Source organism: Haliotis rufescens, unplaced genomic scaffold (assembly GCF_023055435.1).
Source record: "Haliotis rufescens isolate VD_foot unplaced genomic scaffold, xgHalRufe1.0.p SCAF_43, whole genome shotgun sequence".
Lineage (NCBI taxonomy): Eukaryota > Metazoa > Mollusca > Gastropoda > Lepetellida > Haliotidae > Haliotis > Haliotis rufescens.
The window spans coordinates 2,959,162-2,987,025 of NW_025964146.1; the positions used below are offsets into that span (position 1 = coordinate 2,959,162).

Here is a 27,864-nt window from a genome sequence, read left to right on the forward strand (position 1 = left end):
TAAATGGCTCAGCAAGCCCCTTAACCATAAGAGAAAAACTTAGGTTTAACCGCTGCTAAATTCATTACACAGTACTAAAACCAACACCGTGATCTGTGAGTTTATTGCGATATAGCGTGAATCATAATTACAGTTCCTTCAAAATAAAATTTAGAAGCATGAATTGTACTTATATATCAGAGTAGTTTTGCAGTGTCCATGTTGTTCCCCTTAACTGCCAGAAAATGCCGGCTGATAACGGCTTCTATTGACCAACAAATAGGTCATACAATCACACAAACATAAAACGTACAGTGTTGTTCTTGACTGGCGTGGGCACTCGGCTACCTGTATGAATAAAAACTTATAAACGATCTGACGTCAAACAAGCTATGCATAATTTTGGTGGAGGTTATCGTAACAGCGTGGAGATATAGATCGATTCCCCGTGCGTTGGGGCAGTCCCCCCGGGGTGTCAGTTCGTCCATCATTCCAGTGTGTATACCACGGGTGGACCACTTTGGTCAGCTGCGTGTCCAATGCCCTGAAAATATTTTTTTTAAAGTTGTATATATTATGACACCACGCACATGAGAACTGTTCATGTTCCTAAATTCGAGACATTAGCGCAGCCGTTAAAAATCAACTCTATCAGGAACATTCAACTTTGTCAGGTCACATTAGCGCAGCCGGGAGTTAAAAATCAACTCTATCAGGAACATTCAACTTTGTCAGGTCACATTAGCGCAGCCGGGAGTTAAAAATCAACTCTATCAGGAACATTCAACTTTGTCAGGTCACATTAGCGCAGCCGGGAGTTAAAAATCACTCTATCAGGAACATTCAACTTTGTCAGGTCACATTAGCGCAGCCGGGAGTTAAATATCAACTCTATCAGGAACATTCATCTTTGTCAGGTCACATTAGCGCAGCCGGGAGTTAAATATCAACTCTATCAGGAACATTCAACTTTGTCAGGTCACATTAGCGCAGCCGGGAGTTAAATATCAACTCTATCAGAAACATTCAACTTTGTCAGGTCACATTAGCGCAGCCGGGAGTTAAAAATCAACTCTATCAGGAACATTCAACTTTGTCAGGTCACATTAGCGCAGCCGGGAGTTAAATATCAACTCTATCAGGAACATTCATCTTTGTCAGGTCACATTAGCGCAGCCGGGAGTTAAATATCAACTCTATCAGGAACATTCAACTTTGTCAGGTCACATTAGCGCAGCCGGGAGTTAAAAATCAACTCTATCAGGAACATTCAACTTTGTCAGGTCACATTAGCGCAGCCGGGAGTTAAATATCAACTCTATCAGGAACATTCAACTTTGTCAGGTCACATTAGCGCAGCCGGGAGTTAAAAATCAACTCTATCAGGAACATTCAACTTTGTCAGGTCACATTAGCGCAGCCGGGAGTTAAATATCAACTCTATCAGGAACATTCAACTTTGTCAGGTCACATTAGCGCAGCCGGGAGTTAAAATTCAACTCTATCAGGAACATTCAACTTTGTCAGGTCACATTAGCGCAGCCGGGAGTTAAATATCAACTCTATCAGGAACATTCAACTTTGTCAGGTCACATTAGCGCAGCCGGGAGTTAAAAATCAACTCTATCAGGAACATTCAACTTTGCCAGGTCACTTTGTTATTTGACAAGAAGAGACATACTGTGTGTACCCGGCCGTGAAGGGCTGTCTTAATATTCAGTATACCAACCTGAGGCACCTCAACCGTCTTCACAATCCCAACACCCTGTGGTGCTACCGATGTACACTCCTTGACAACCACATCTCCAACAGCATTGACAGCGACAACTTCAACAGCATCCTGAGGCGCTGATATGATTCCGCCTCCTTTCACGCAAGAAGCTTTGATCTCCTCAACAATGACATTGCCCGTGGTGACTTCTACAACAGCGACTTCAACGGCGTCCTGAACACAACAGAGCTCCAGATAAGCTTTTGGTGTTGTGGGTATTTTACGCATGCATTTTAAAATCATTGGGTATCAGTAATTCTATCTGCGTATTCAAATTTCTGTTACCCACTAGTTTTTACACATCTGGGTATTGAAGTTAAATATTTAAAAACACTATTCATCTAGTCCCTGCAAACTGGTGTCGTGTGGGTTCGAGAGCTTTATAGGACTCAAAAATACCACGATACTTCCACAAGAAAGTGTGATGGCAAATGATCATGATGTGACTGTCATCGTGGAGTTTGGCAAGGTTGACGGAATGCCCGTTTATGATTTCAAAATAAGTTGCTGATTTGCTAATCGAATACGCAGGGTTACTTCACAATATTTTGATGATACGCACAAGTTTGATTTTTGTAGCGTATCTGTAATGTTCGTTGCGTATTTGATACGCTTGGATTATTTTTTACTGCGTATTTCTGAATTTCTGATGCGTATTTCACGCAGATACGCAGCTTATCTGGAGCTCTGCACAATATGTCTTCCATTAGTATGCAGGATTAAATTCAATCTGGGTTAATTATATTAGTGAATTTGATGTCTTTTCAACAATTACCAGCATCCGCCATCTCCTCCATCATCGTAACTCGCGGAAACAAAACCATCATTTTATCTTTGTGATAATGTGATTGACAAGTATGAAGGCAGCATGATTTATTACTCAATACCCTAAATCTAAATAAGTTGTTCTAAACATAGAAAGATAAAAGTTGTTTCAATTCAGAGGGTATCCTGAAGTTGTCATATTTACCAAGTGCTCTGGTGTCAATGAAGCAAGCCCTATAGTCTATGGTTTAGGATGAATGGTTGTCTGACACAGTAACATCGCATTATTCTTAACCCTGTTAGTCCGCACACTCGGCCTTTGGACGATTACTGGTAGGAACATGTATATACATACGTCTACTAATAACAATATTCCCTATCCAGCATCGTTAATCCAGACATTTGTTAATCAGGGTGATTCTTGTGTGTGTAGTTATTGTACCATACCTTTGGTTCCAGATAAGTCCGGTTGTCTTTCACAGCATGGAAATAGATATCAGTACATAGCTAACATTAGAGAAACCCAGTTGTCTTCCGGATTATTACATGCATGCGGTTCTAGAGAAATCCTTTGTTTTCCAGTGCCTAAATTAGGTTCTTCCCAACTTGTTTTACCATTACCACATTACCACCGAGAAATTCGGTTGTCCTCCAGGGCGTGGACATACTTATTATCACATACCTTTGGTTCCGGATAAGTCCGGTTGTCTTTCACAGCATGGAAATAGATATCATTACATAGCTATCATTAGAGAAACCCAGTTGTCTTCCAGATTCTGGATATACCTATTATTACATGTATGCGGTTCCAGAGAAATCCTTTGTTTTCCAGTGCGTAAATTAGGTTTGTCCCAACTTGTTTTACCATTACCACATGGGGTTCTAGAGAAATTCGGTTGTCGTCCAGGGCGTGGATACAGCTATCATTACATAACAGTACCGTCCAGATTAACGGGGTTTCACGAGATTTTAAATTGGTATGTTTGGTATAGCTGTAGGTAAATACCTGTGGTCCTATTGAAACCAGGTTGTCATCCAGAGAATGGATATAGCTATTGGTACATACCTGTGGTTCCAGAGCATTGACCAGGTTCATTCCAGCACGTTTTCCAATACTCCTCCCAGCTACCCTCCCAATGCTTTTTCTTCCACCGATGTCCTTTACAACGGCAACTTCAACGGCATCTTGTGGCGCTGATTTGATTCCACATCCTTTTACGCCAGCAACAGTGATCTCCTCGACAGCGACATTTCCCACTACATCCTTGACAACGGTAACTTCAACGGCATCCTGTATAAATGTTCAATAATTTTTTTTATGTCTTTCCATTGGCAATACATGGATGGATTTAATATGGGATCATTAATATACGTTGCGTACATCGAGTAAGAGAAAGGATGCCTTGGACAACAAGAGCATCGATCTCTGCATTTGGCATACGGTGACACGTTGCATAAAACCAGGTCAGCTGATCCAGTAAGTCACCTCGTGCGACAGTTGTGGGTTCGTGACCCGGATCTTCTTAGGAAATGTGTAAGATGTAGTAAACGATTATAGTAATTTCAACCCAAGTGTGAGCCTTAAAGTTACTCTGAGATTTTGTTTGAAAAAAATGTTAAACCCTGAGCGAGAGTTTTACATTTTCAACAAAACCGAGGAAGATCGTTTTATCCAAGTTATGAACCGTCTCAATGCAAGAAATACTGGCAAAAATAAGACAACGTGAAGTATGCATACAACTGAAGTCATGACATGCAAAATTGAACAACCTGTCATCACCTGCCCCGGTGGCTCAGTTAGAAAACATAGGGTTTTACAGCTTCTTTCCCACACCTTTGGTTCTGGAGAAGCTCTACTATTCTGCTATTCGAAATAGCCATTAATTTATACGTACAGCGAACACCATTCCTTACCCAACGATCATTAATCCTGAAACTTCTTAAACAGGACGATTTTTACAAGGAACAGTACCGTCCAGATTAACGAGGTTTCACGAGATTATTTTTTTTATGTGGTATAGCTGTGAGCAAATACCTGTGGTCCTATTGAAGCCAGGTTGTCATCCAGAGCGTGGATATAGCTATTATTACATACCTGTGGTTATAGATAAACTCGGTTGTCTTCCACAGCATTGACTAGATTCTTCCAAGCCTGTTTGGGCGGTCGGGTAGCCTAGTGGTTAAAGCGTTCGCTCGTCGCGCCGAGACCCGGGTTCGATTCCCGACATGATTACAATGTGTGAAGCCCATTTCTGGTTTCCCCCGCCGTGATATTGCTGGAATATTGCTAAAAGCGGCGTAAAACCATACTCACTCACTCACTCCAAGCCTGTTTTATCATTACATGCATTTGGTTCTAGAGAAATCCTGATGTCGTTCAGAGAGTGGATATAGCTATTATCACATACATGTGATTCTGGAGAATCCCGGTTGTCAACCAGGACGCGGATGTGGCATACCTGTGGTTCCAGAGCATTGACCAGGTTCATTCCAGCACGTTTTCCAATACTCCTCCCAGCTACCCTCCCAACACTTTTTCTTCCGCTGATGTCCTTCACAACGGCAACTTCAACGGCATCCTGAGGCGCTGATTTGATTCCACAGCCAGCGCCCTTGATCTCCTCAACAACGACATTCCCCACGGCATCCTTTATAATAGCAACTTCGACAGCATCCTGAATAAAAGTTCAACTTTATAAGTCTATAATAGCTAATGCCCCCCAACAGGAAACGTATGGTTAATTTTCAATCTGGGATAATTAATATGAAATGCATACATCTATCAAAAGAAATTAAGAAAGTTGGATATTTAATCAGGAAATTGTTTGTTTCAACCACCTGATACTTTGGCTCATTCTTAGTGTTAAATGTGCAAGTGGGATGCCAACTTTATCGTACTTATTGAAGCAGGTATGACACACGATAAAATTATTTATCACTGCATAATTGGAAGAAACATGTCAATCTTTACACGTTTGTCATGATTTGAAATCTGATTCCTAAATTACGATTAAACTTCCATGTTTTCTAGATCTTCTGGATGCAAGAGATGTAAAATGTACCACAATTTCAATTCATTATGGCGCTTGAAGTTTCGAAGCCTAAAGGGCTTACTTTTTATACAACAACATGTTGTGCGACCAATGTGGTAAACTTAGCTTCTTAACTATTGTGCAACACCATGAAACCTTTTTAATTGTGGAAACTCTGTTTTTGTGATTTTTTCTATAGTCTACATATCTACAGGTAATGTACAAATGTACATTTTCCATTATTTCTCTATACAGAATCTAATAAGACTTGCTGTACAGTATGCCCAATGTGCGTGTGAAAAAGATGTACCTGTGGTTCCAGAGCATTGACCAGGTTCATTCCAGCACGTTTTCCAATACTCCTCCCAGCTACCCTCCCAATGCTTTTTCTTCCACCAATGTCCTTTACAACGGCAACTTCAACGGCATCTTGTGGCGCTGATTTGATTCCACATCCTTTCACGCCAGCAACAGTGATCTCCTCGACAGCAACATTTTCCACTTCATCCTTTATAACGGTAACCTCAACGGCATCCTGTATAAAGGTTCCATACATTTTTTTATGTCTTTCCATTGGCAATACATGGTTAGACTTAATTTGGGACAATTAATATACGTTGCGTACATTGATATTATTGACAGGAATTTCATTTCAACGGTAAAGTCGTCGCCCGCTGCTCACGTTCGGCACACACTACCGACTGACAAAACATGCATTTTGTATAGCCTGATAGGTGGCTTGTTTCCACTACGTAACAACTTCCGGTGTCTCTAACTGCTGCTGTACCGATGAAATCAGATATGATTAAACATAGTCCCTGCCTTACCCAGTTGTCGTCCAGGGTGTGAATATAGCTGTTAGTACATACCTGTGTTTCCAGAGCATTGACCAGGTTCATTCCAGCACGTTTTCCAATACTCCTCCCAGCTACCCTCCCAATGCTTTTTCTTCCACCGATGTCCTTTACAACGGCAACTTCAACGGCATCTTGTGGCGCTGATTTGATTCCACAGCATTTGATACCGGCACCCTTGATCTCCTCAACTACAACATTCCTGACGCCATCTTCGACAACTACAACTTCAACAGCATCCTGAGGCGCTGATTTGATTCCACATCCTTTCACGCCAGCAACAGTGATCTCCTCGACAGCGACATTTCCCACGACATCCGTTTGAACGGCAACTTCAATGGCATCCTGTAAAAAGGAAACAATACTCTGCCTTACTGACAAAATAAACAACTTTGCCCTACTGAGTGAAACAACACCAATCGACCCCAATCAACTTGTCGAATTCTGATGACACAAATGTTCCACAATCATTTGGGCAGTCGATGTCACAGGACGTATTTTTAAATTGTATTATATACGGTGAAATGTTAATACTCCTGACGTGTGCTGGTACAAACGACAACATGCAGAGCTGATATTGCTCCCTCCAGGCAACGTCCGGAATTACAGACTTTTGCTGACCTTTTACTTTGTGTGTGATATATAGCTTCTATCCCATACCTGTGGTTCTGGAGAAGCTCCTCTATATTGCAGTTAAAAACGTCCTGTATTTACACGTATAGCGAACACAACTCCTTATTCAGCACTAATTAATCCTGAAACTTACTGTTAATCAGGACGATGTTATAAGTGACAGTACCGTCACAATTGTATGTGGTATTGCTATTACTTAAATACTTGTGGTCCCATTGAAACCAGGTTGTCTTCTCAGAGCGTGGACATACACTCTTCAAAAAGAGTTCATTTAACCTGACTACACAAACAAACTGGTATATTAATTGGATATATCTTATTGGAAAATGTTGCTAGCCTAATATTCGACAAACGGTGCGACAAAACGCGGCCATTGTCGATTTCCAATGTCTTAAACGGCATTGTTTTCACACTTGTTCAAAAATTTCATGGAGGAAAACAGTAAAGCAAAATGTGCGTGCAAGTTATGGTATTCATAACTCGTGGTAGTGGCTATAGAAAGGAAAGCATAAGCCAATAATTTGTCATTCAACTGTCAACAATTTTCAAGTCCGAAAATGCCGAGACTCAGCGATGCCGATCGGAACATCGCCATAGGATGTATCCAAAGAGGGGAATGGCAGTCTTCTGTTGCACGCCACTTCAACGTCCACCACAGCACCATTTGCCGCCTTTGGGACCGATACACACAGTTCAATTCCAGTGCAGACCGCCCAAGAACCGGCCGACCAAGAGTTACCACCCCTGCACAGGATCCCTACATTCGACTGTTCCACCTATGTCATCGCAATGCCACAGCTTCGGAGACTGCATGAAGCATCCCTGGTTTAAGGAGAATATCAGACCAGACTGTCAGGAACCATCTTCGCGAGGCTGGAATCCGACCCAGAAGACCAGTTATATTCCTTGTTTTGCACACAGATCCATCGACAGCAACGATTGCGTTGGTGCCATTCCTTACAACCTTGGAATTTGAGAAACTGCAGACGAGTGTGGTTCGGCGATAAATCAGGATTTCTTCTTCACCGGCGAGATAGAAGACAATGTGTTTATCGTCGTCGAAATGAGCGTTTTGCCCTTCATTGTGTACGTGAATTGGACAGATTCGGTGGCGGTGGTGTCATGGTATGGGAGGTATATCCTACACCACGAGATATGACTTGATTGTGGTTAAGGGAAATTTGACAGCAAAAACACTACATGAATCAAATTCCTTAACCTCACCTTCTTCCAATCATTGACCGCCAGAGGGAGTTGTTTCAACAGGACAATACTCCACCGCACACAGCTAGTGTCACGGTAGACTACCTTCATAATATCAACAACAACGTTTTGCCCTGGCCGTCGAGATCTCCAGATCTCAACCCAATCGAACACCTCTGGGATCAACTCGATTTACGTGTACGTCAACGTCAGACCTCACCGCAGGACAGAAATCGTACACTTATCCAGTCAGTGCCGAGGAGATGCAGAGCCGTGATTGCTGCCCGGGGCGGTCACAGGAGATACTGAGTTTAGCGCAACCTTGTGGCCTTATGTGACATGACAATGACCAGTTTTCAATGCCTTTGAACAACGACTACATGTGACTATCGAGCTCCAAAATTTCTTATATGATATTAAATTAAATATATCGACTTTATAAGGTACAATAAATTTACTAACAATCTACCTGTCGTTTCCTTTTTTTGAAGAGTGTACGTAGTATCACATACTTGAGGTTCCAGAGAAACCCGGCTGTCTGCCAGACAGGTTGTCACAAACCTGCTGTGCCAGAGACGTCTGCTTATCTTCTCAGAAAGTGGATATACCTATTATCACATACCCGTGGTTCTTGAGAAACCCGGTTGTCGTCCAGGGTGTGGATATAGCTGTCAGTACATACCTGTGGTTCCAGAGCATTGACCAGGTTCATTCCAGCACGTTTTCCAATACTCTTCCCAGCTACCCTCCCAATGCTTTTTCTTCCACCGATGTCCTTTACAACGGCAACTTCAACGGCATCTTGTGGCGCTGATTTGATTCCACATCCTTTCACGCCAGCAACAGTGATCTCCTCGACAGCAACATTTCCCACTGCATCCTTGACAACGGTAACCTCAACGGCATCCTGTATAAAGGTTCCATACATTTTTTTATGTCTTTCTATTGGCAATACATGGTTAGACTTAATTTGGGACAATTAATATACGTTGCGTACATTGATATTATTGACAGGAATTTCATTTCAACGGTAAAGTCGTCGCCCGCTGCTCACGTTCGGCACACACTACCGACTGACAAAACATGCATTTTGTATAGCCTGATAGGTGGCTTGTTTCCACTACGTAACAACTTCCGGTGTCTCTAACTGCTGCTGTACCGATGAAATCAGATATGATTAAACATAGTCCCTGCCTTACCCAGTTGTCGTCCAGGGTGTGAATATAGCTGTTAGTACATACCTGTGTTTCCAGAGCATTGACCAGGTTCATTCCAGCACGTTTTCCAATACTCCTCCCAGCTACCCTCCCAATGCTTTTTCTTCCACCGATGTCCTTTACAACGGCAACTTCAACGGCATCTTGTGGCGCTGATTTGATTCCACAGCATTTGATACCGGCACCCTTGATCTCCTCAACTACAACATTCCTGACGCCATCTTCGACAACTACAACTTCAACAGCATCCTGAGGCGCTGATTTGATTCCACATCCTTTCACGCCAGCAACAGTGATCTCCTCGACAGCGACATTTCCCACGACATCCGTTTGAACGGCAACTTCAATGGCATCCTGTAAAAAGGAAACAATACTCTGCCTTACTGACAAAATAAACAACTTTGCCCTACTGAGTGAAACAACACCAATCGACCCCAATCAACTTGTCGAATTCTGATGACACAAATGTTCCACAATCATTTGGGCAGTCGATGTCACAGGACGTATTTTTAAATTGTATTATATACGGTGAAATGTTAATACTCCTGACGTGTGCTGGTACAAACGACAACATGCAGAGCTGATATTGCTCCCTCCAGGCAACGTCCGGAATTACAGACTTTTGCTGACCTTTTACTTTGTGTGTGATATATAGCTTCTATCCCATACCTGTGGTTCTGGAGAAGCTCCTCTATATTGCAGTTAAAAACGTCCTGTATTTACACGTATAGCGAACACAACTCCTTATTCAGCACTAATTAATCCTGAAACTTACTGTTAATCAGGACGATGTTATAAGTGACAGTACCGTCACAATTGTATGTGGTATTGCTATTACTTAAATACTTGTGGTCCCATTGAAACCAGGTTGTCTTCTCAGAGCGTGGACATACACTCTTCAAAAAGAGTTCATTTAACCTGACTACACAAACAAACTGGTATATTAATTGGATATATCTTATTGGAAAATGTTGCTAGCCTAATATTCGACAAACGGTGCGACAAAACGCGGCCATTGTCGTTTTCCAATGTCTTAAACGGCATTGTTTTCACACTTGTTCAAAAATTTCATGGAGGAAAACAGTAAAGCAAAATGTGCGTGCAAGTTATGGTATTCATAACTCGTGGTAGTGGCTATAGAAAGGAAAGCATAAGCCAATAATTTGTCATTCAACTGTCAACAATTTTCAAGTCCGAAAATGCCGAGACTCAGCGATGCCGATCGGAACATCGCCATAGGATGTATCCAAAGAGGGGAATGGCAGTCTTCTGTTGCACGCCACTTCAACGTCCACCACAGCACCATTTGCCGCCTTTGGGACCGATACACACAGTTCAATTCCAGTGCAGACCGCCCAAGAACCGGCCGACCAAGAGTTACCACCCCTGCACAGGATCCCTACATTCGACTGTTCCACCTATGTCATCGCAATGCCACAGCTTCGGAGACTGCATGAAGCATCCCTGGTTTAAGGAGAATATCAGACCAGACTGTCAGGAACCATCTTCGCGAGGCTGGAATCCGACCCAGAAGACCAGTTATATTCCTTGTTTTGCACACAGATCCATCGACAGCAACGATTGCGTTGGTGCCATTCCTTACAACCTTGGAATTTGAGAAACTGCAGACGAGTGTGGTTCGGCGATAAATCAGGATTTCTTCTTCACCGGCGAGATAGAAGACAATGTGTTTATCGTCGTCGAAATGAGCGTTTTGCCCTTCATTGTGTACGTGAATTGGACAGATTCGGTGGCGGTGGTGTCATGGTATGGGAGGTATATCCTACACCACGAGATATGACTTGATTGTGGTTAAGGGAAATTTGACAGCAAAAACACTACATGAATCAAATTCCTTAACCTCACCTTCTTCCAATCATTGACCGCCAGAGGGAGCTGTTTCAACAAGACAATACTCCACCGCACACAGCTAGTGTCACGGTAGACTACCTTCATAATATCAACAACAACGTTTTGCCCTGGCCGTCGAGATCTCCAGATCTCAACCCAATCGAACACCTCTGGGATCAACTCGATTTACGTGTACGTCAACGTCAGACCTCACCGCAGGACAGAAATCGTACACTTATCCAGTCAGTGCCGAGGAGATGCAGAGCCGTGATTGCTGCCCGGGGCGGTCACAGGAGATACTGAGTTTAGCGCAACCTTGTGGCCTTATGTGACATGACAATGACCAGTTTTCAATGCCTTTGAACAACGACTACATGTGACTATCGAGCTCCAAAATTTCTTATATGATATTAAATTAAATATATCGACTTTATAAGGTACAATAAATTTACTAACAATCTACCTGTCGTTTCCTTTTTTTGAAGAGTGTACGTAGTATCACATACTTGAGGTTCCAAAGAAACCCGGCTGTCTGCCAGACAGGTTGTCACAAACCTGCTGTGCCAGAGACGTCTGCTTATCTTCTCAGAAAGTGGATATACCTATTATCACATACCCGTGGTTCTTGAGAAACCCGGTTGTCGTCCAGGGTGTGGATATAGCTGTCAGTACATACCTGTGGTTCCAGAGCATTGACCAGGTTCATTCCAGCACGTTTTCCAATACTCTTCCCAGCTACCCTCCCAATGCTTTTTCTTCCACCGATGTCCTTTACAACGGCAACTTCAACGGCATCTTGTGGCGCTGATTTGATTCCACATCCTTTCACGCCAGCAACAGTGATCTCCTCGACAGCAACATTTCCCACTGCATCCTTGACAACGGTAACCTCAACGGCATCCTGTATAAAGGTTCCATACATTTTTTTATGTCTTTCTATTGGCAATACATGGTTAGACTTAATTTGGGACAATTAATATACGTTGCGTACATTGATATTATTGACAGGAATTTCATTTCAACGGTAAAAACGTCGCCCACTGCTCACGTTCGACACACACTACCGACTGAAAAAACACGCATTTTGTATAGCCCGAAAGGTGGCTTGTTTCCACTACGTAACAACTTCCGGTGTGTCTCACTGCTGCCGTACCGATGAAATCAGACATGATTAAATATAGTCCCTGCCTTACTGACGGAAACAACACTGTCTTACTGACGGAAACAACACTGTCTTACTGACGAAAACAATGCTGCTTAACTGACGGAAATAATACTGTCTTTGACGGAAACAACACTGTCTTACTGACGAAAACAACACTGTCTTACTGACGAAAACAACAATGTCTTACTGAAGGAAACAAAACTGTCTTACTGACGGAAACAACACTGTCTTACTGACGAAAACAACAATGTCTTACTGAAGGAAACAACAATGTCTTACTGACGGAAACAACACTGCCTTACTGACGGAAACAACAATGTCTTACTCACGGAAACAACAATGTTTTACTCACGAAAACAACAATGTCTTACTGAAGGAAACAAAACTGTCTTACTGACGGAAACAACAATGTCTTACTGACGGAAACAACAATGTCTTACTCACGGAAACAACAATGTCTTACTGACGGAAACAACAATGTTTTACTCACGGAAACAACAATGTCTTACTGACGGAAACAACACTGTCTTACTGGCGGAAACAACAATGTCTTACTCACGGAAACAATGCTGCTTAACTGACGGAAACAACACTGTCTTACTGGCGGAAACAACAATGTCTTACTGACGGAAACAACAATGTCTTACTCACGGAAACAACAATGTCTTACTGACGGAAACAACACTGTCTTACTGGCGGAAACAACAGTGTCTTACTGGCGGAAACAATGCTGCTTAACTGACGGAAACAACACTGTGTTACTGACGGAAACAACACTGTCTTACTCACGGAAACAACAATGTCTTACTTGCGGAAACAACACTGTGTTACTCACGGAAACAACACTGTCTTACTGACGGAAACAACAATGTCTTACTGAAGGAAACAACACTGTCTTACTGACGGAAACAACACTGTCTTACTCACGGAAACAACACTGTCTTACTGACGGAAACAACACTGTCTTACTGACGATACAACAATGTCTTACTGACGATACAACAATGTCTTACTGACGGAAACAACACTGTGTTACTGACGGAAACAATGCTGCTTAACTGACGGAAATAATACTGTCTTTGACGGAAACAACACTGTGTTACTCACGGAAACAACACTGTCTTACTGACGAAAACAACAATGTCTTACTGAAGGAAACAACACCGTCTTACTGACGGAAACAACACTGTCTTACTGACGGAAACAATGCTGCTTTACTGACGGAAATAATACTGTCTTTGACGGAAACAACACTGTGTTACTGACGGAAACAACACTGTCTTACTGACGAAACAGCGTTGCCTTACTAGTGGAAATATAACCATGTCTTTGACGGAAACAACACTGTCTTACTGATAGAAGCAACACCGCCTTCCTGACGGAAACATAACTGCCTTAATGACGGAAAGAAATGCTTCAGTAAATGTTGTCTTGTGTAAAAGCTTAACGCCGCACTTAGCTGTATTCCAGCTTTATGACGGCAGTCTGTAAGAAATCGAGTCTGGGCCAAGACTGTCCATTGAGTAACCACAAGCGCATCGTTGTATACATTTGACATCAACCAAATCAGCAACCCTGATCACCTGATCCAGTTAGTCGCCTCGTACGAAAGGCATGGGTTACTGAGGATATATTCTAACCCGGATCTTAAGGGGGGATTGAGTCGGATTTGGGAAATGTGTGAGATGTAGAAAACGATTATTGTTATCACAACTCGGTGTGAGCCTTGACGTGCGATGGCGATATCGAGGCGTCACCCAATCCACAATCTATCAAATTCTGATGACACAAAATGTTCTGCAATCATGTGGGCAGTCGACATCACATGACATATGTTTTTAAGTTTTCTTATATGTGGTGAAACGTCGTTAATATTGACGTATGCTGTTACAAACGTGAACATGCAGAGCTGATATAGCTCCCTTCCCAGCAACGTCTGGAATTACAGACTTTTGTTGACCTTATAATTTGTATGTGATATATAGCTTCTATTCAAAACCGACCGCCTCCGTGGTCTAATGGTAGAGCGTCTGCCCAGAGTGCGGAAGGTCCGGGGTTCGCGTCATACCAAAAGACGTTAAAAAATGGTACTTGTTGTTACCCTTTCTGGCGCTCGGCATTAAGGGGCTAAAACAAGGACTGGTCGGCTCGGAGTCAGTATACTGTGTCTGAGCGGGGTATTCATGTTAAACTGCGCCATGGTATCTCAGTGAGCTAGCACTATGAATCGGCATCAGTCCGGACTAGTACAAGCAGCCACACACACAAACACACACGTACATCCTGCATAAAAAGTTCAATAATAATTGTATGCCTTTCCATTGGCAATACATGGATGGATTTAATATGGGACAATTAAAATACGTCGCATACATCTAGTAAGAGGAAGGATGCCATTGACAACAAGAACATTGATCTGTGCATTTGGCATACGGTGACATGCATAAAACCAGGTCCGCTGACCAAAGTAGTCACCTCGTGCGACAAGTATGGGTTGCTTACCTGGATCTTCTTGGGAAATGTGTAAGACTGTTGTACACGATTATAGTAATTTCAACCCAGTGTGCGCTTTGAAGTTACTCCGATATTTTGTTTTAAAAAATGGAAAATCCTGAGCAAGAGTTTAACATTTTTCAACAAAAGCGAGGAGGATCGTTTTTTCCAACTTATGAACCGTCCAAATGCAAGATATACCGGAAAAAATAAGACCACGTGAAGCATGCACACAACTGAAGTCATGACAGGCAAAGTTGAGCAACCTGTCACCACCTGCACAAATGGCTCAGTTAGAAAACAGAGGGTTTTATAGCTTATTTCCAACACCTGTGGTTCTGGAGAAGCTCTACTATATTGCTGTTAGAAACGGCCATTACTTTATACGTACAGCGAACACAATTCCTTACCCAGCACTCATTTATCCAAACACTTGTAAAACAAGACGATTTTACAAGGAACAGTACCGTCCAGATTAATGGGGTTTCACGAGATTTTAAATTGGTATGTGGTACAGCTGTAGGTAAATACCTGTGGTCCTATAGAAACCAGGTTGTCATCCAGAACGTGGATATAGCTATTATTACATACCTGTGGTTCCAGAGAAATTCGGTTGCCTTTCCAAAATGACGATATACTTAATTTCTCAGATATATGGTTCTAGAGAAGTCTGATTGTCTTCTCAGAGCGTGGATATACCTATCACCACATACCTGTGCTTCTAGAGAAATCTGATTGTCGTCCAGGGCATACATATAGCTATGTATAGTATATACCTGTGGTTCTATAAAAACCTGGTTGCCGTTCTAAACGTGGATATAGCTATTATCACATACCTGTGGTTCTATAAAAAGATGGTTGCCGTTCAGTGCATGGATACAGTTTATTATCACATACCTGTACTTTATGTGGTTCTAGAGAAACACGGCTGTCGTTCAGAGTGTGGACAAAGCTATTAGTACATACCTGTGGTTCCAGAGCATTGACCAGACTCATTCCAGCACGTTTTCCAATACTCCTTCCAGCTACCCTCCCAATGCTTTTTCTTCCACCGATGTCCTTTACAACGGCAACTTCAACGGCATCTTGTGGCGCTGATTTGATTCCACATCCTTTTACGCCAGCAACAGTGATCTCCTCGACAGCAACATTTCCTACTGCATCCTTTACAACGGTCACTTCAACGGCATCCTGCATAAAAGTTCAATAATAATTGTATGTCTTTCCATTGGCAATACATGGATGGATTTAATATGGGACAATTAATATACGCCGCATACATCTAGTAAGAGGAAGGATGCCATTGACAACAGAAAATTGATCTGTGCATTTGGCATACGGTGACATGCATAAAACCAGGTCCGCTGATGCAGTAAGTCACCTCGTGCGACAGGTATGGGTTGCTTACCTGGATCTTCTTTGGAAATGTGTAAGACTGTTGTAAACGATTATAGTAATTTCAACCCAGTGTGAGCTTTGAAGTCACTCCGATATTTTGTTTTAAAAAATGGAAAACCCTGAGCAAGAGTTTTACATTTTCAACAAAACCGAGGAGGATCGTTTTATCCAATTTATAAACCGTCTTATTGCAAGATATACGGGGGAAATTAAAACCGCTTGAAGCATGCACACAACTGAAGTCATGACAGGCAAAATTGAACAACCTGTCACCATCTGCACAAGTTAGAATATATAGGGTTTTAAAGCTTCTTTCCCGCACCTGTGGTTCTGGAGAAGCTCTACTATATTGCTGTTAGAAACGGCCATTACTTTATACGTACAGCGAACACAATTCCGTACCCAGCACTCATTTATCCAAACACTTGTTAAACAAGACGATTTTACAAGGAACAGTACCGTCCAGATTAATGGAGTTTCACGAGATTGTAAATTGGTATTTGGTATAGCTGTAAGTAAATACCTGTGGTCCTATAGAAACCAGGTTGTCATCCAGAACGTGGATATAGCTATTATTATATTTATTACAAACCTGTGGTTCCAGAGAAACCCAATTGTCTTTCCCAAAGGTGGATATACTTATTATCTCAAATCTGTGGTTCTAGAGAAGTCTGATTGTCTTCTAAGAGCGTGGATATACCTATCATCACATACCTGTGCTTCTAGAGAAATCCGATTGTCGTCCAGGGCATACATATAGCTATTTATAGTATATACCTGTGGATCTATAAAAAGCTGGTTGCCGTTCAGTGCATGGATACAGTTTATTATCACATATCTGTACTTTATGTGGTTCTAGAGAAACACGGCTCTCGCCCATGGTGTTGATTAAGCTATTAGTACATACCTGTGGTTCCAGAGCATTGACCAGGTTCATTCCAGCACGTTTTCCAATACTCCTTCCAGCTACCCTCCCAATGCTTTTTCTTCCACCGATGTCCTTTACAACGGCAACTTCAACGGCATCTTGTGGCGCTGATTTGATTCCACATCCTTTCACGCCAGCAACAGTGATCTCCTCGACAGCAACATTTCCCACTACTTCCTTTAAAACGGTAACTTCAACGGCATCCTGCATAAAAGTTCAATAATAATTGTATGTCTTTCTATTGGCAATACATGGATGGATTTAATATGGGACAATTAAAATACATCTAGTAAGAGGAAGGATGCCATTGACAACAAGAACATTGATCTGTGCATTTGGCATACGATGACATGCATAAAACCAGGTCCGCTGATGCAGTAAGTCACCTCGTGCGACAGGTATGGGTTGCTTACCTGGATCTTCTTGGGAAATGTGTAAGACTGTTGTACACGATTATAGTAATTTCAACCCAGTGTGAGCTTTGAAGTAATTCCGATATTTTGTTTTAAAAAATTGAAACCCTGAGCGAGAGTTTTACATTTTTCAACAAAACCGAGGAGGATCGTTTTATCCAACTTATGAACCGTCCAAATGCAAGAAATACCGGAAAAAATAAGACCACGTGAAGCATGCACACAACTGAAGTCATGACATGCAAAGATGAGCAACCTGTCACCACCTGCACAAATGGCTCAGTTAGAAAACAGAGGGTTTTATAGCTTCTTTCCCACACCTGTGGTTCTGGAGAAGCTCTACTATATTGCTGTTAGAAACGGTCATTACTTTATACGTACATCGAACACAATTCCGTACCTAGCACTCATTTATCCAAACACTTGTAAAACAAGACGATTTTACAAGGAACAGTACCGTCCAGATTAATGGGGTTTCACGAGATTGTAAATTGGTATGTGGTACAGCTGTAAGTAAATACCTGAAGTCCTATAGAAACCAGGTTGTCATCCAGAACGTGGATATAGCTATTATTATATTTATTACATACCTGTGGTTCCAGAGAAACCCAATTGTCTTTCCCAAATGTGGATATATTTAGTATCTCAAATCTGTGGTTCTAGAGAAGTCTGATTGTCTTCTCAGAGCGTGGATATACCTATCATCACATACCTGTGCTTCTAGAGAAATCCGATTGTCATCCAGGGCATACATATAGCTATTTATAGTATACCTGTGGTTCTATAAAAACCTGGTTGCCGTTCTAAACGTGGATATAGCTATTATCACATACCTGTGGTTCTATAAGAAGCTAGTTGCCGTTCAGTGCATGGATACAGTTTATTACCACATACCTGTACTTTATGTGGTTCTAGAGAAACACGGCTGTCGTTCAGAGTGTGGACAAAGCTATTAGTACATACCTGTGGTTCCAGAGCATTGACCAGGTTCATTCCAGCACGTTTTCCAATACTCCTTCCAGCTACCCTCCCAATGCTTTTTCTTCCACCGATGTCCTTTACAACGGCAACTTCAACGGCATCTTGTGGCGCTGATTTGATTCCACATCCTTTTACGCCAGCAACAGTGATCTCCTCGACAGCAACATTTCCTACTACATCCTTTACAACGGTCACTTCAACGGCATCCTGCATAAAAGTTCAATAATAATTGTATGTCTTTCCATTGGCAACATGGATGGATTTAATATGGGACAATTAATATACGCCGCATACATCTAGTAAGAGGAAGGATGCCATTGACAACAGAAAATTGATCTGTGCATTTGGCATACGATGACATGCATAAAACCAGGTCCGCTGATGCAGTAAGTCACCTCGTGCGACAGGTATGGGTTGCTTACCCGGATCTTCTTTGGAAACGTGTAAGACTGTTGTAAACGATTATAGTAATTTCAACCCAGTGTGAGCTTTGAAGTTACTCCGATATTTTGTTTTAAACAATGGAAAACCCTGAGCGAGAGTTTTACATTTTTCAACAAAACCGAGGAGGATCGTTTTATCCAATTTATGAACCGTCTTATTGCAAGATATACCGGAAAAAATAAAACCGCTTGAAGCATGCACACAACTGAAGTCATGACAGGCAAAATTGAACAACCTGTCACCATCTGCACAAGTTAGAATACAGAGGGTTTTATAGCGTCTTTCCCGCACCTGTGGTTCTGGAGAAGCTCTACTATATTGCTGTTAGAAACGGCCATTACTTTATACGTACAGCGAACACAATTCCGTACCTAGCACTCATTTATCCAAACACTTCTAAAACAAGACGGTTTTACAAGGAACAGTACCGTCCAGATTAATGGGGTTTCACGAGATTGTAAATTGGTATGTGGTACAGCTGTAAGTAAATACCTGAAGTCCTATAGAAACCAGGTTGTCATCCAGAACGTGGATATAGCTATTATTATATTTATTACATACCTGTGGTTCCAGAGAAACCCAATTGTCTTTCCCAAATGTGGATATATTTATTATCTCAAATCTGTGGTTCTAGAGAAGTCTGATTGTCTTCTCAGAGCGTGGATATACCTATCATCACATACCTGTGCTTCTAGAGAAATCTGATTGTCATCCAGGGCATACATATAGCTATTTATAGTATATACCTGTGGTTCTATAAAAACCTGGTTGCCGTTCTAAACGTGGATATAGCTATTATCACATACCTGTGGTTCTATAAAAAGATGGTTGCCGTTCAGTGCATGGATACAGTTTATTATCACATACCTGTACTTTATGTGGTTCTAGAGAAACACGGCTGTCGTTCAGAGTGTGGACAAAGCTATTAGTACATACCTGTGGTTCCAGAGCATTGACCAGGTTCATTCCAGCACGTTTTCCAATACTCCTTCCAGCTACCCTCCCAATGCTTTTTCTTCCACCGATGTCCTTTACAACGGCAACTTCAACGGCATCTTGTGGCGCTGATTTGATTCCACATCCTTTTACGCCAGCAACAGTGATCTCCTCGACAGCAACATTTCCTACTGCATCCTTGACAACGGTAACTTCAACGGCATCCTGCATAAAAGTTCAATAATAATTGTATGTCTTTCCATTGGCAACATGGATGGATTTAATATGGGACAATTAATATACGCCGCATACATCTAGTAAGAGGAAGGATGCCATTGACAACAGAAAATTGATCTGTGCATTTGGCATACGGTGACATGCATAAAACCAGGTCCGCTGATGCAGTAAGTCACCTCGTGCGACAGGTATGGGTTGCTTACCTGGATCTTCTTTGGAAACGTGTAAGACTGTTGTAAACGATTAAAGTAATTTCAACCCAGTGTGAGCTTTGAAGTTACTCCGATATTTTGTTTTAAACAATGGAAAACCCTGAGCGAGAGTTTTACATTTTTCAACAAAACCGAGGAGGATCGTTTTATCCAATTAATGAACCGTCGTATTGCAAGATATACCGGAAAAAATAAAACCGCTTGAAGCATGCACACAACTGAAGTCATGACAGGCAAAATTGAACAACCTGTCACCATCTGCACAAGTTAGAATACAGAGGGTTTTATAGCGTCTTTCCCGCACCTGTGGTTCTGGAGAAGCTCTACTATATTGCTGTTAGAAACGGCCATTACTTTATACGTACAGCGAACACAATTCCGTACCTAGCACTCATTTATCCAAACACTTGTTAAACAAGACGATTTTACAAGGAACAGTACCGTCCAGATTAATGGGGTTTCACGAGATTGTAAATTGGTATGTGGTATAGCTGTTCGTAAATACCTGAAGTCCTATAGAAACCAGGTTGTTACCCAGAACGTGGATATAGCTATTATTACATACCTGTGGTTCCAGAGAAACCCGGTTGTCCTTCCCAAATGTGGATATACTTATTATCTCAAATCTGTGGTTCTTGAGAAGTCTGATTGTCTTCTAAGAGCGTGGATATACCTGTCATCACATACCTGTGCTTCTAGAGAAATCCGATTGTCGTACAGGGCATACATATAGCTATGTTTAGTATATACCTGTGGTTCTATAAAAAGCTGGTTGCCGTTCAGTGCATGGATACAGTTTATTACCACATACCTGTACTTTATGTGGTTCTTGAGAAACACGGCTGTCGTCCATGGTGTGGATATAGCAATTAGTACATACCTGTGGTTCCAGAGCGTTGACCAGGTTCATTCCAGCACGTTTTCCAATACTCCTCCCAGCTACCCTCCCAATGCTTTTTCTTCCACCGATGTCCTTTACAACGGCAACTTCAACGGCATCTTGTGGCGCTGATTTGATTCCACATCCTTTTACGCCAGCAACAGTGATCTCCTCGACAGCAACATTTCCTACTGCATCCTTTACAACGGTCACTTCAACGGCATCCTGCATAAAAGTTCAATAATAATTGTATGTCTTTCCATTGGCAATACATGGATGGATTTAATATGGGACAATTAAAAAATACGTTGCATACATCTAGTAAGAGGAAGGATGCCATGACAACAAGAACATTGATCTGTGCATTTGGCATACGGTGACATGCATAAAACCAGGTCCACTGATCCAGTAAGTCACCTCGTGCGACAGGTATGGGTTGCTTACCTGGATCTTCTTTGGAAATGTGTAAGACTGTTGTACACGATTATAGTTATTTCAACCCAGTGTGAGCTTTGAAGTTTCTCCGATATTTTGTTTAAAAAAACGTAAAACCCTGAGCGAGAGTTTTACATTTTTTTTAAACAAAACCGAGGAGGATCGTTTTATCCAATTAATGAACCGTCTAATTGCAAGATATACGGGGAAAAATAAAACCGCTTGAAGCATGCACACAACTGAAGTAATGACAGGCAAAATTGAACAATCTGTAACCACCTGCACAAGTGGCTCAGTTAGAATACAGAGGGTTTTATAGCTTCTTTCCCGCACCTGTGGTTCTGGAGAAGCTCTACTATATTGCTGTTAGAAACGGCCATTACTTTATACGTACAGCGAACACAATTCCGTACCCAGCACTCATTTATCCAAACACTTGTTAAACAAGACGATTTTACAAGGAACAGTACCGTCCAGATTAATGGGGTTTCACGAGATTAAAAATGTGTATGTGGTATAGCTGTTCGTAAATACCTGAAGTCCTATAGAAACCAGGTTGTCATCCAGTGCATGTATATAGCTATTATTATATTTATTACATACCTGTGGTTCTAGAGAAACCTGGTTGTCATCCAGGGTGTGGATTAAGCCATTATTACATACCTGTGGTTCAAGAGCATTGACCAGGTTCATTCCAGCACGTTTTCCAATACTCCTTCCAGCTACCCTCCCAATGCTTTTTCTTCCACTGATGTCCTTTACAACGGCAACTTCAACGGCATCCTGCATAAAAGTTCAATAATAATTTTTTATATTTCCATAAGCCATCTGGCGTTCTTTATTGTCAACGGCCTTTCGTGCTCACTGACGTTTTTTCGAAAACATTGTTCTTTCTTTTCTTATGACGTCTTTTCGTAACATTTGACTATTAATATTAATACTTTCGACCTTCGTTACAACTTTGTATTTGTTTAACCGGCGTCTGTTTGTTTTGTATTTTGACCTTTATTAGTAACATTTAATTCTTCATTCGAAATATATGACCTTTATTGTGTACATTTGTCCTTTTTTTCAACTTTGTATTTTTTTACCGAATGGCCGCCAATACACGTGGTTTGATACACTTCTGGATGTAAGACCCGTTTTATCACAATATAGATCTTGAGTATCGATCAGATCGTCTTGACTGGGCGCCGCCATTTTGTTTAAAACAAATGCAAGTGATACGAGAGGTGGAATCTGATTGGTCCATAGGAGAGGCTTATAAGGGACATAACTCGCAAGAACCACTGGTGGCGCTACGGTCGAGCTCAGGAATTCTAACTTAGTTTGACAAGGGTGGAAACTGGACTTTTATAGTCAGTTAACTCCCTTGGCTCGGGAAGATGTCCAGAGCGTGCATATAGCTATCATTGCATACCTGTGGTTCCAGAGCATTAACCAGGTTCATTCCAGCTCGTTTTCCAATACTCCTCCCAGCTACCCTCCCAATGCTTTTTCTTCCGCTCATGTCTTTCACAACGGCAACTTCAACGGCATCCTGAGGCGCTGATTTGATTCCACAGCCAGCACCCTTGATTTCCTCGACCACGACATTCCCGACGGCGTCTTTTACTATAGCAACTTCAACAGCATCCTGAATAAGAATTCAAATCTATAATTGCCGAATGTCTCTACACAGGGAATGGATGGTTAATTGTCAATCAGAAACTATTACTATTAGCAGCGTTCGAAATACCTGCCTGCCCGACCGTCCGAGACGGGTTGATTTCAACTCGGGCTGTCAGATTATCAAATCCCCCTGCCCGACGGTCGGGTTATATTTCATAGGTGAAAATATTCTAAATATTTCTCGATGATAAGCATTAATTCACATGTAAAGATGAATGATAAAATGTAACCAAAAAAAAACCCGTTAGCTTTTAGACAACCTAACATTTAGCGATGCGCTTATGCTACAAGCAATCAGTTTTCATATTTTTAATTAAATTATCCTGAGAAACATATGATTTGGTGGGCAGGCAGGTTTTGGTCAGGGCTGGCAAGTATTTCAGCTAGCCAGTCCTGTGGTCTGGCTGATTCTTTTGGGAGTTTCATACGCTGCTATTAGACGAATCTATTGAGATTTCAAGAAAGGTTGTTATTTTAGTGAGGAATGTGTCATCATTTCAGCAATCAAATTCGTTTTCAGCTACTCATTTCAACATATATATTACCGAAATAAACATATGATTAACCCATACACTACGAACATTATTCTGTTAACAACATTTTTTTATCTCGAAACTTGTTGCTCCAGACAGTACAATATATGTCCCATGTGTATGTGATACAGCTCTTCTCACGTACCGGGGGCACGGGTGGCCCAGTCGTCTAAGGCGCCGCGATTCGCTGTGCAGAGTTGCGTCCCTTGGGCACATCAGAAACCTATGATTGTGGGTTCGAATCCCGGTTCGCCCCGATTATGTTTCTAGGTTTGTCAGCACCATACCCGTGCTCGTGGGTTTCACCGAAGTGGTAAACGTCTGAGACCAGCATCACTTCGGGCTTTCCTCCCACATTAAGCTGACACGCCGTGATATAACTGGAAAACTGTTAAAAGCGGCGTTAAACCCAACTCACTCACTCACTTCTCACGTACCTGTGGCTCCAGAGCGCTGACTAGGCTTATCCCTGCTTGTTTCCCAATGCTTTTTCTCCCGATCATGGTGATAGAATTTCAATTGCCTATAGAAGAAGAAAAAAATTAATTTGATTTGCTTTTTTTCTCTGAAATGTATTCATTTGAATTCTGAAGGGTGGGGTGGGGGGGGGGGGGGGGGTGGGGGGGTGGGGGGCTGTTTTCAACAGCTCATATACAAGCCCCCGGGGTCTGTATGTACACAGCTGGAACGCACCGAACTATAATCTGAGGTCTGAATCATTTCCTGTATTCAAATGCCAGTGTGCAAAATATTAACAAAACCATTTTATCAATCATAGAACAAGATAAAAGCGGAAATGTTTTAATATACTGAAAGAGAAAAATTATTAAAATTGGTAAAAAGAATTTTCGGTTGAATAAAAAGAATATTTTGAAACACATCCTGTACAATAATGTGTCAAATATCTGAAATATTTAGTCCTCCCACTGTTTCGTTTGGAAGCGCATTAGTGAGTGACACATTCTAATATATATTATCTTCCTAGTCGATGATACTTTATCTGAAAGATGATGCTTTTATCTACGTAGAAGATATTCTTTTTTAGAATACAGCACTAACACGCTCACGAAGTTTGGCTGCCAATCACAATATGTAAGAACAGACTATTATAATTAATATTGTTTACTGATTATCATTGATAATGTTATGAAATAAGAACACAGTAAACTACGGTTATAACGAACACGCTTATAACGAACTAACGGATATAACGAACTAACTTTTTATTCCCGACTATGTGCTGTAGTTATGCTGTATATATGCTTATAACGAATTACGGTTATAACGTACTAAAATTAGTAGTCCCTTTGAGTTCGTTATAACCGTAGTTTGCTGTAATATTACTGTATTCGACGTCCCGCCCCGCTCTAATAAGCGCCCATGGCGATATTTGCTAATATATTGGCTAGTGAACAATCCCAATTAGCACCCCTTCCAATTGATCAATGTACACAAGACTTATTTATTCGCGTATAATACACACTCCCCTTAATTATGGGGAATTTAATTCTGGAAAAATATATCTGTCGTACATAAACATTTCAGGCTGTCAGCATAAACCACGAAATTTATCTTTCAACACTGTTTTTTTCACCAAAATAATATTCTAATAAGAGCCCCCTATTCCTAATTTTTAGAGCGCCCTGGGCGCTTATTACGTCGAATGCGGTATCGATAATAATATGAAAACATCAGACATGGCAGTGAAGACAGCTGAGGCTACACACAGCGCACCTGCCACATCAAGACGTGGAAAACAAAAAAGAAGCGACTGTCCCTAAAATGGCTACTGAGGCTGTAAATCATTATGGCATAAAATCTTCATTCTATTTGAGGTCAGATCTCGGTTCTCGCTGCGATAATTAAAATCTGACTTTAATGAGATGGTAAACTCCATATCGTCAGTGTTCTATGCAGCATGGAAAATGTGTGTAAATGCCGAGAGAATGTAGAGGTATGAACTGTTTGTCGATATTTTCATACTTTCATAATTTCACTGGCTTAGTGGGGGCATGTTTAAGTGTTTCTGGGAATTTTCCATTTCAGGGGTCACGGAAAGTGTGTTAGGGTGGTTGGTTTAACCCAAGTATTTTTTACTTACAGCGCGGCTTGTCAGATGTGGTGAATTTGGTGAAACTCACGAGCGTGGTGATGGCAAACTTTAAAAACGTAATATTGGTGAACTTTGGAATCGAACCCGCAAACCTAGGTCCCTTGTATGTCTAAAGGAAGCAAGTCTGCACAGCAATGTGAACCGGTCACGGATATATCACGCCCAGTGTGTGTCATGTAGACGTAGTCTGAGCACGCGCAGTTGATATGTATATATATATACTGCTGATTCAGTAGAATCCTATTGCATACTAATGCCATGGACATTTTCATAGACAAATATTTTTAGTCTCTGAATAAGGGTCGTGTGGACAAAAATGCGTTTCGACTGAATATGGGATCTCTGTTTGAGACAGCGTTTCAAGACATACATTTTTGTCTTTGATCGGATGTGCCAAACTATATATTAGGGTGGTGGGGGGTGGGACAAATTCCAAGCTCCCTGTTGTCAATATATTCTCTTTCTTTCTTTCTATCGTGTTTGCCACACTTCCTTTGAATACTGTAGTAACCGGTTTATTGTGATTTAATAGCCTCTGATTGACCAATCAGAGACGAGTAATTTCCAAATTCATGGTAGAATGGTGTTTATATTTGTAAATTAATTTTCTCCATCATCCCTGATATCATCACTATTTGATGGTGATTCCTAAACACCTGATATCGTTGGAATCGTACAGTGGACTCTGCTTTCAGCAGAAATTTCATATGTTTAGGGACAGGTTTTCGTCGCTTTCATTATAGTGAGTTTTAAACTTTAGGCAACGTATTCATTCACATTTGGTAATGAAATATTAATAACTATTTGACATAATTCAGCATTTAAACAGAACATGTACTGAACGAAGTGTATAGGGGGGAAACTATTCTTTACCAGCAACAAACACTATTATCTCCAATTTTCTAGCCTTCCGTCTCATCATGATAACAGTCACACATTATTTGTTTGATATTTTTAGACCGATATGACAAATTTATTCATTCCTTATTGCTAATGTTATTGTTTTAATCAACGGAAAATAATTAGTATTCAACAATATTCCTGAAAAGATGCTTGCCAAGCATATTTTTCGCTGAATCAGCAATTCTGTGAGTTACTCTAGCCCGAATTGCATGGTCATCGAAAATATTACGGCGCTAGATTTTACCAAATCTAAATACATCCAAATATATCTACGGCTACTTCCGAACATAATGGGAACACAAAATATAGATGACAAAATTGCAGAAATTAATAATGAAAATCTAAACATGCCCAATTTGCAAATCAGAATCAAAAGAAATAAATTCTTAAGATTACAAAACCAGACTGCCTGTGAGGAAAAGAACAAAATGAAAATAACCGGTTTTAATATCGGTAGAAACAAAACGTACCGTGTCCAACTACGGCCAACCTACCTTGCGTGTGGACAGTGCCGCTCGTTGCGAGGATGAACAACGTTGATGTGTCCCTATCAGTATCCTCAGCACGTTATATACGCACCGAGTACCACGCCTATACGACAAACATATCAACTCATATATATTCTATAGGGTAACCATGGCAATGTTGTAGAATATTTGCAAGGTAAGCTATGCGAATAGGCTCAATTCTCATAACTTCCAACACTATAGACTGCGAAAATGCCGATGAACGAGTGTGTGTTTTCCTCAATGACGCAGTTTATTTTCCAGATACATGTATATTGTTATTTAGTACTAAATAATAATAAATAATTTGT

The 27,864-nt window shown here is 41.2% G+C and overlaps 1 protein-coding gene across 18 annotated transcripts; it reads right to left on the reverse strand.

Annotated features, from left to right (window-relative positions):
- Positions 1–75: 75 nt before the first annotated feature.
- On the reverse strand, positions 76–27,630 carry LOC124151157. 18 transcript variants are annotated; one of them, XM_048383038.1, is made up of 18 exons: positions 27,542–27,630; positions 24,469–24,554; positions 23,248–23,463; positions 22,491–22,610; positions 21,393–21,617; positions 20,064–20,288; positions 18,666–18,890; positions 17,269–17,493; positions 15,930–16,154; positions 11,982–12,206; positions 9,479–9,808; positions 9,039–9,144; positions 6,417–6,535; positions 5,858–6,082; positions 4,975–5,190; positions 3,582–3,806; positions 1,709–1,924; positions 76–523 (listed from the first exon to the last, which is right to left on the reverse strand). In XM_048383038.1, the coding sequence occupies exons 2-18, from the start codon at positions 24,532–24,534 to the stop codon at positions 467–469; spliced, it is 3,246 nt and encodes a 1,081-aa protein (XP_048238995.1). In that variant the 5' UTR covers positions 24,535–24,554; positions 27,542–27,630; the 3' UTR covers positions 76–466. The 18 variants fall into 18 exon arrangements, with proteins under 18 accessions (XP_048238995.1, XP_048238982.1, XP_048238980.1 ...); XM_048383025.1 differs by having other exon boundaries at positions 4,975–5,094; positions 6,417–6,746; positions 8,920–9,144; XM_048383023.1 differs by having other exon boundaries at positions 6,417–6,746; positions 8,920–9,144.
- Positions 27,631–27,864: the final 234 nt, after the last annotated feature.

Excerpts from the sequence above, each read along its gene's own strand:
- LOC124151157 (XM_048383023.1), bottom strand. The coding sequence starts at position 24,534 with ATGATCGGGAGAAAAAGCATTGGGAAACAAGCAGGGATAAGCCTAGTC. Across the intron at positions 22,611-23,247 it reads TTAATGCTCTGGAACCACAG|GATGCCGTTGAAGTTGCCGT; the intron begins GTATGCAATGAT and ends ACTTTTATGCAG. Across the intron at positions 524-1,708 it reads AGACGGTTGAGGTGCCTCAG|GGCATTGGACACGCAGCTGA; the intron begins GTTGGTATACTG and ends AAATATTTTCAG.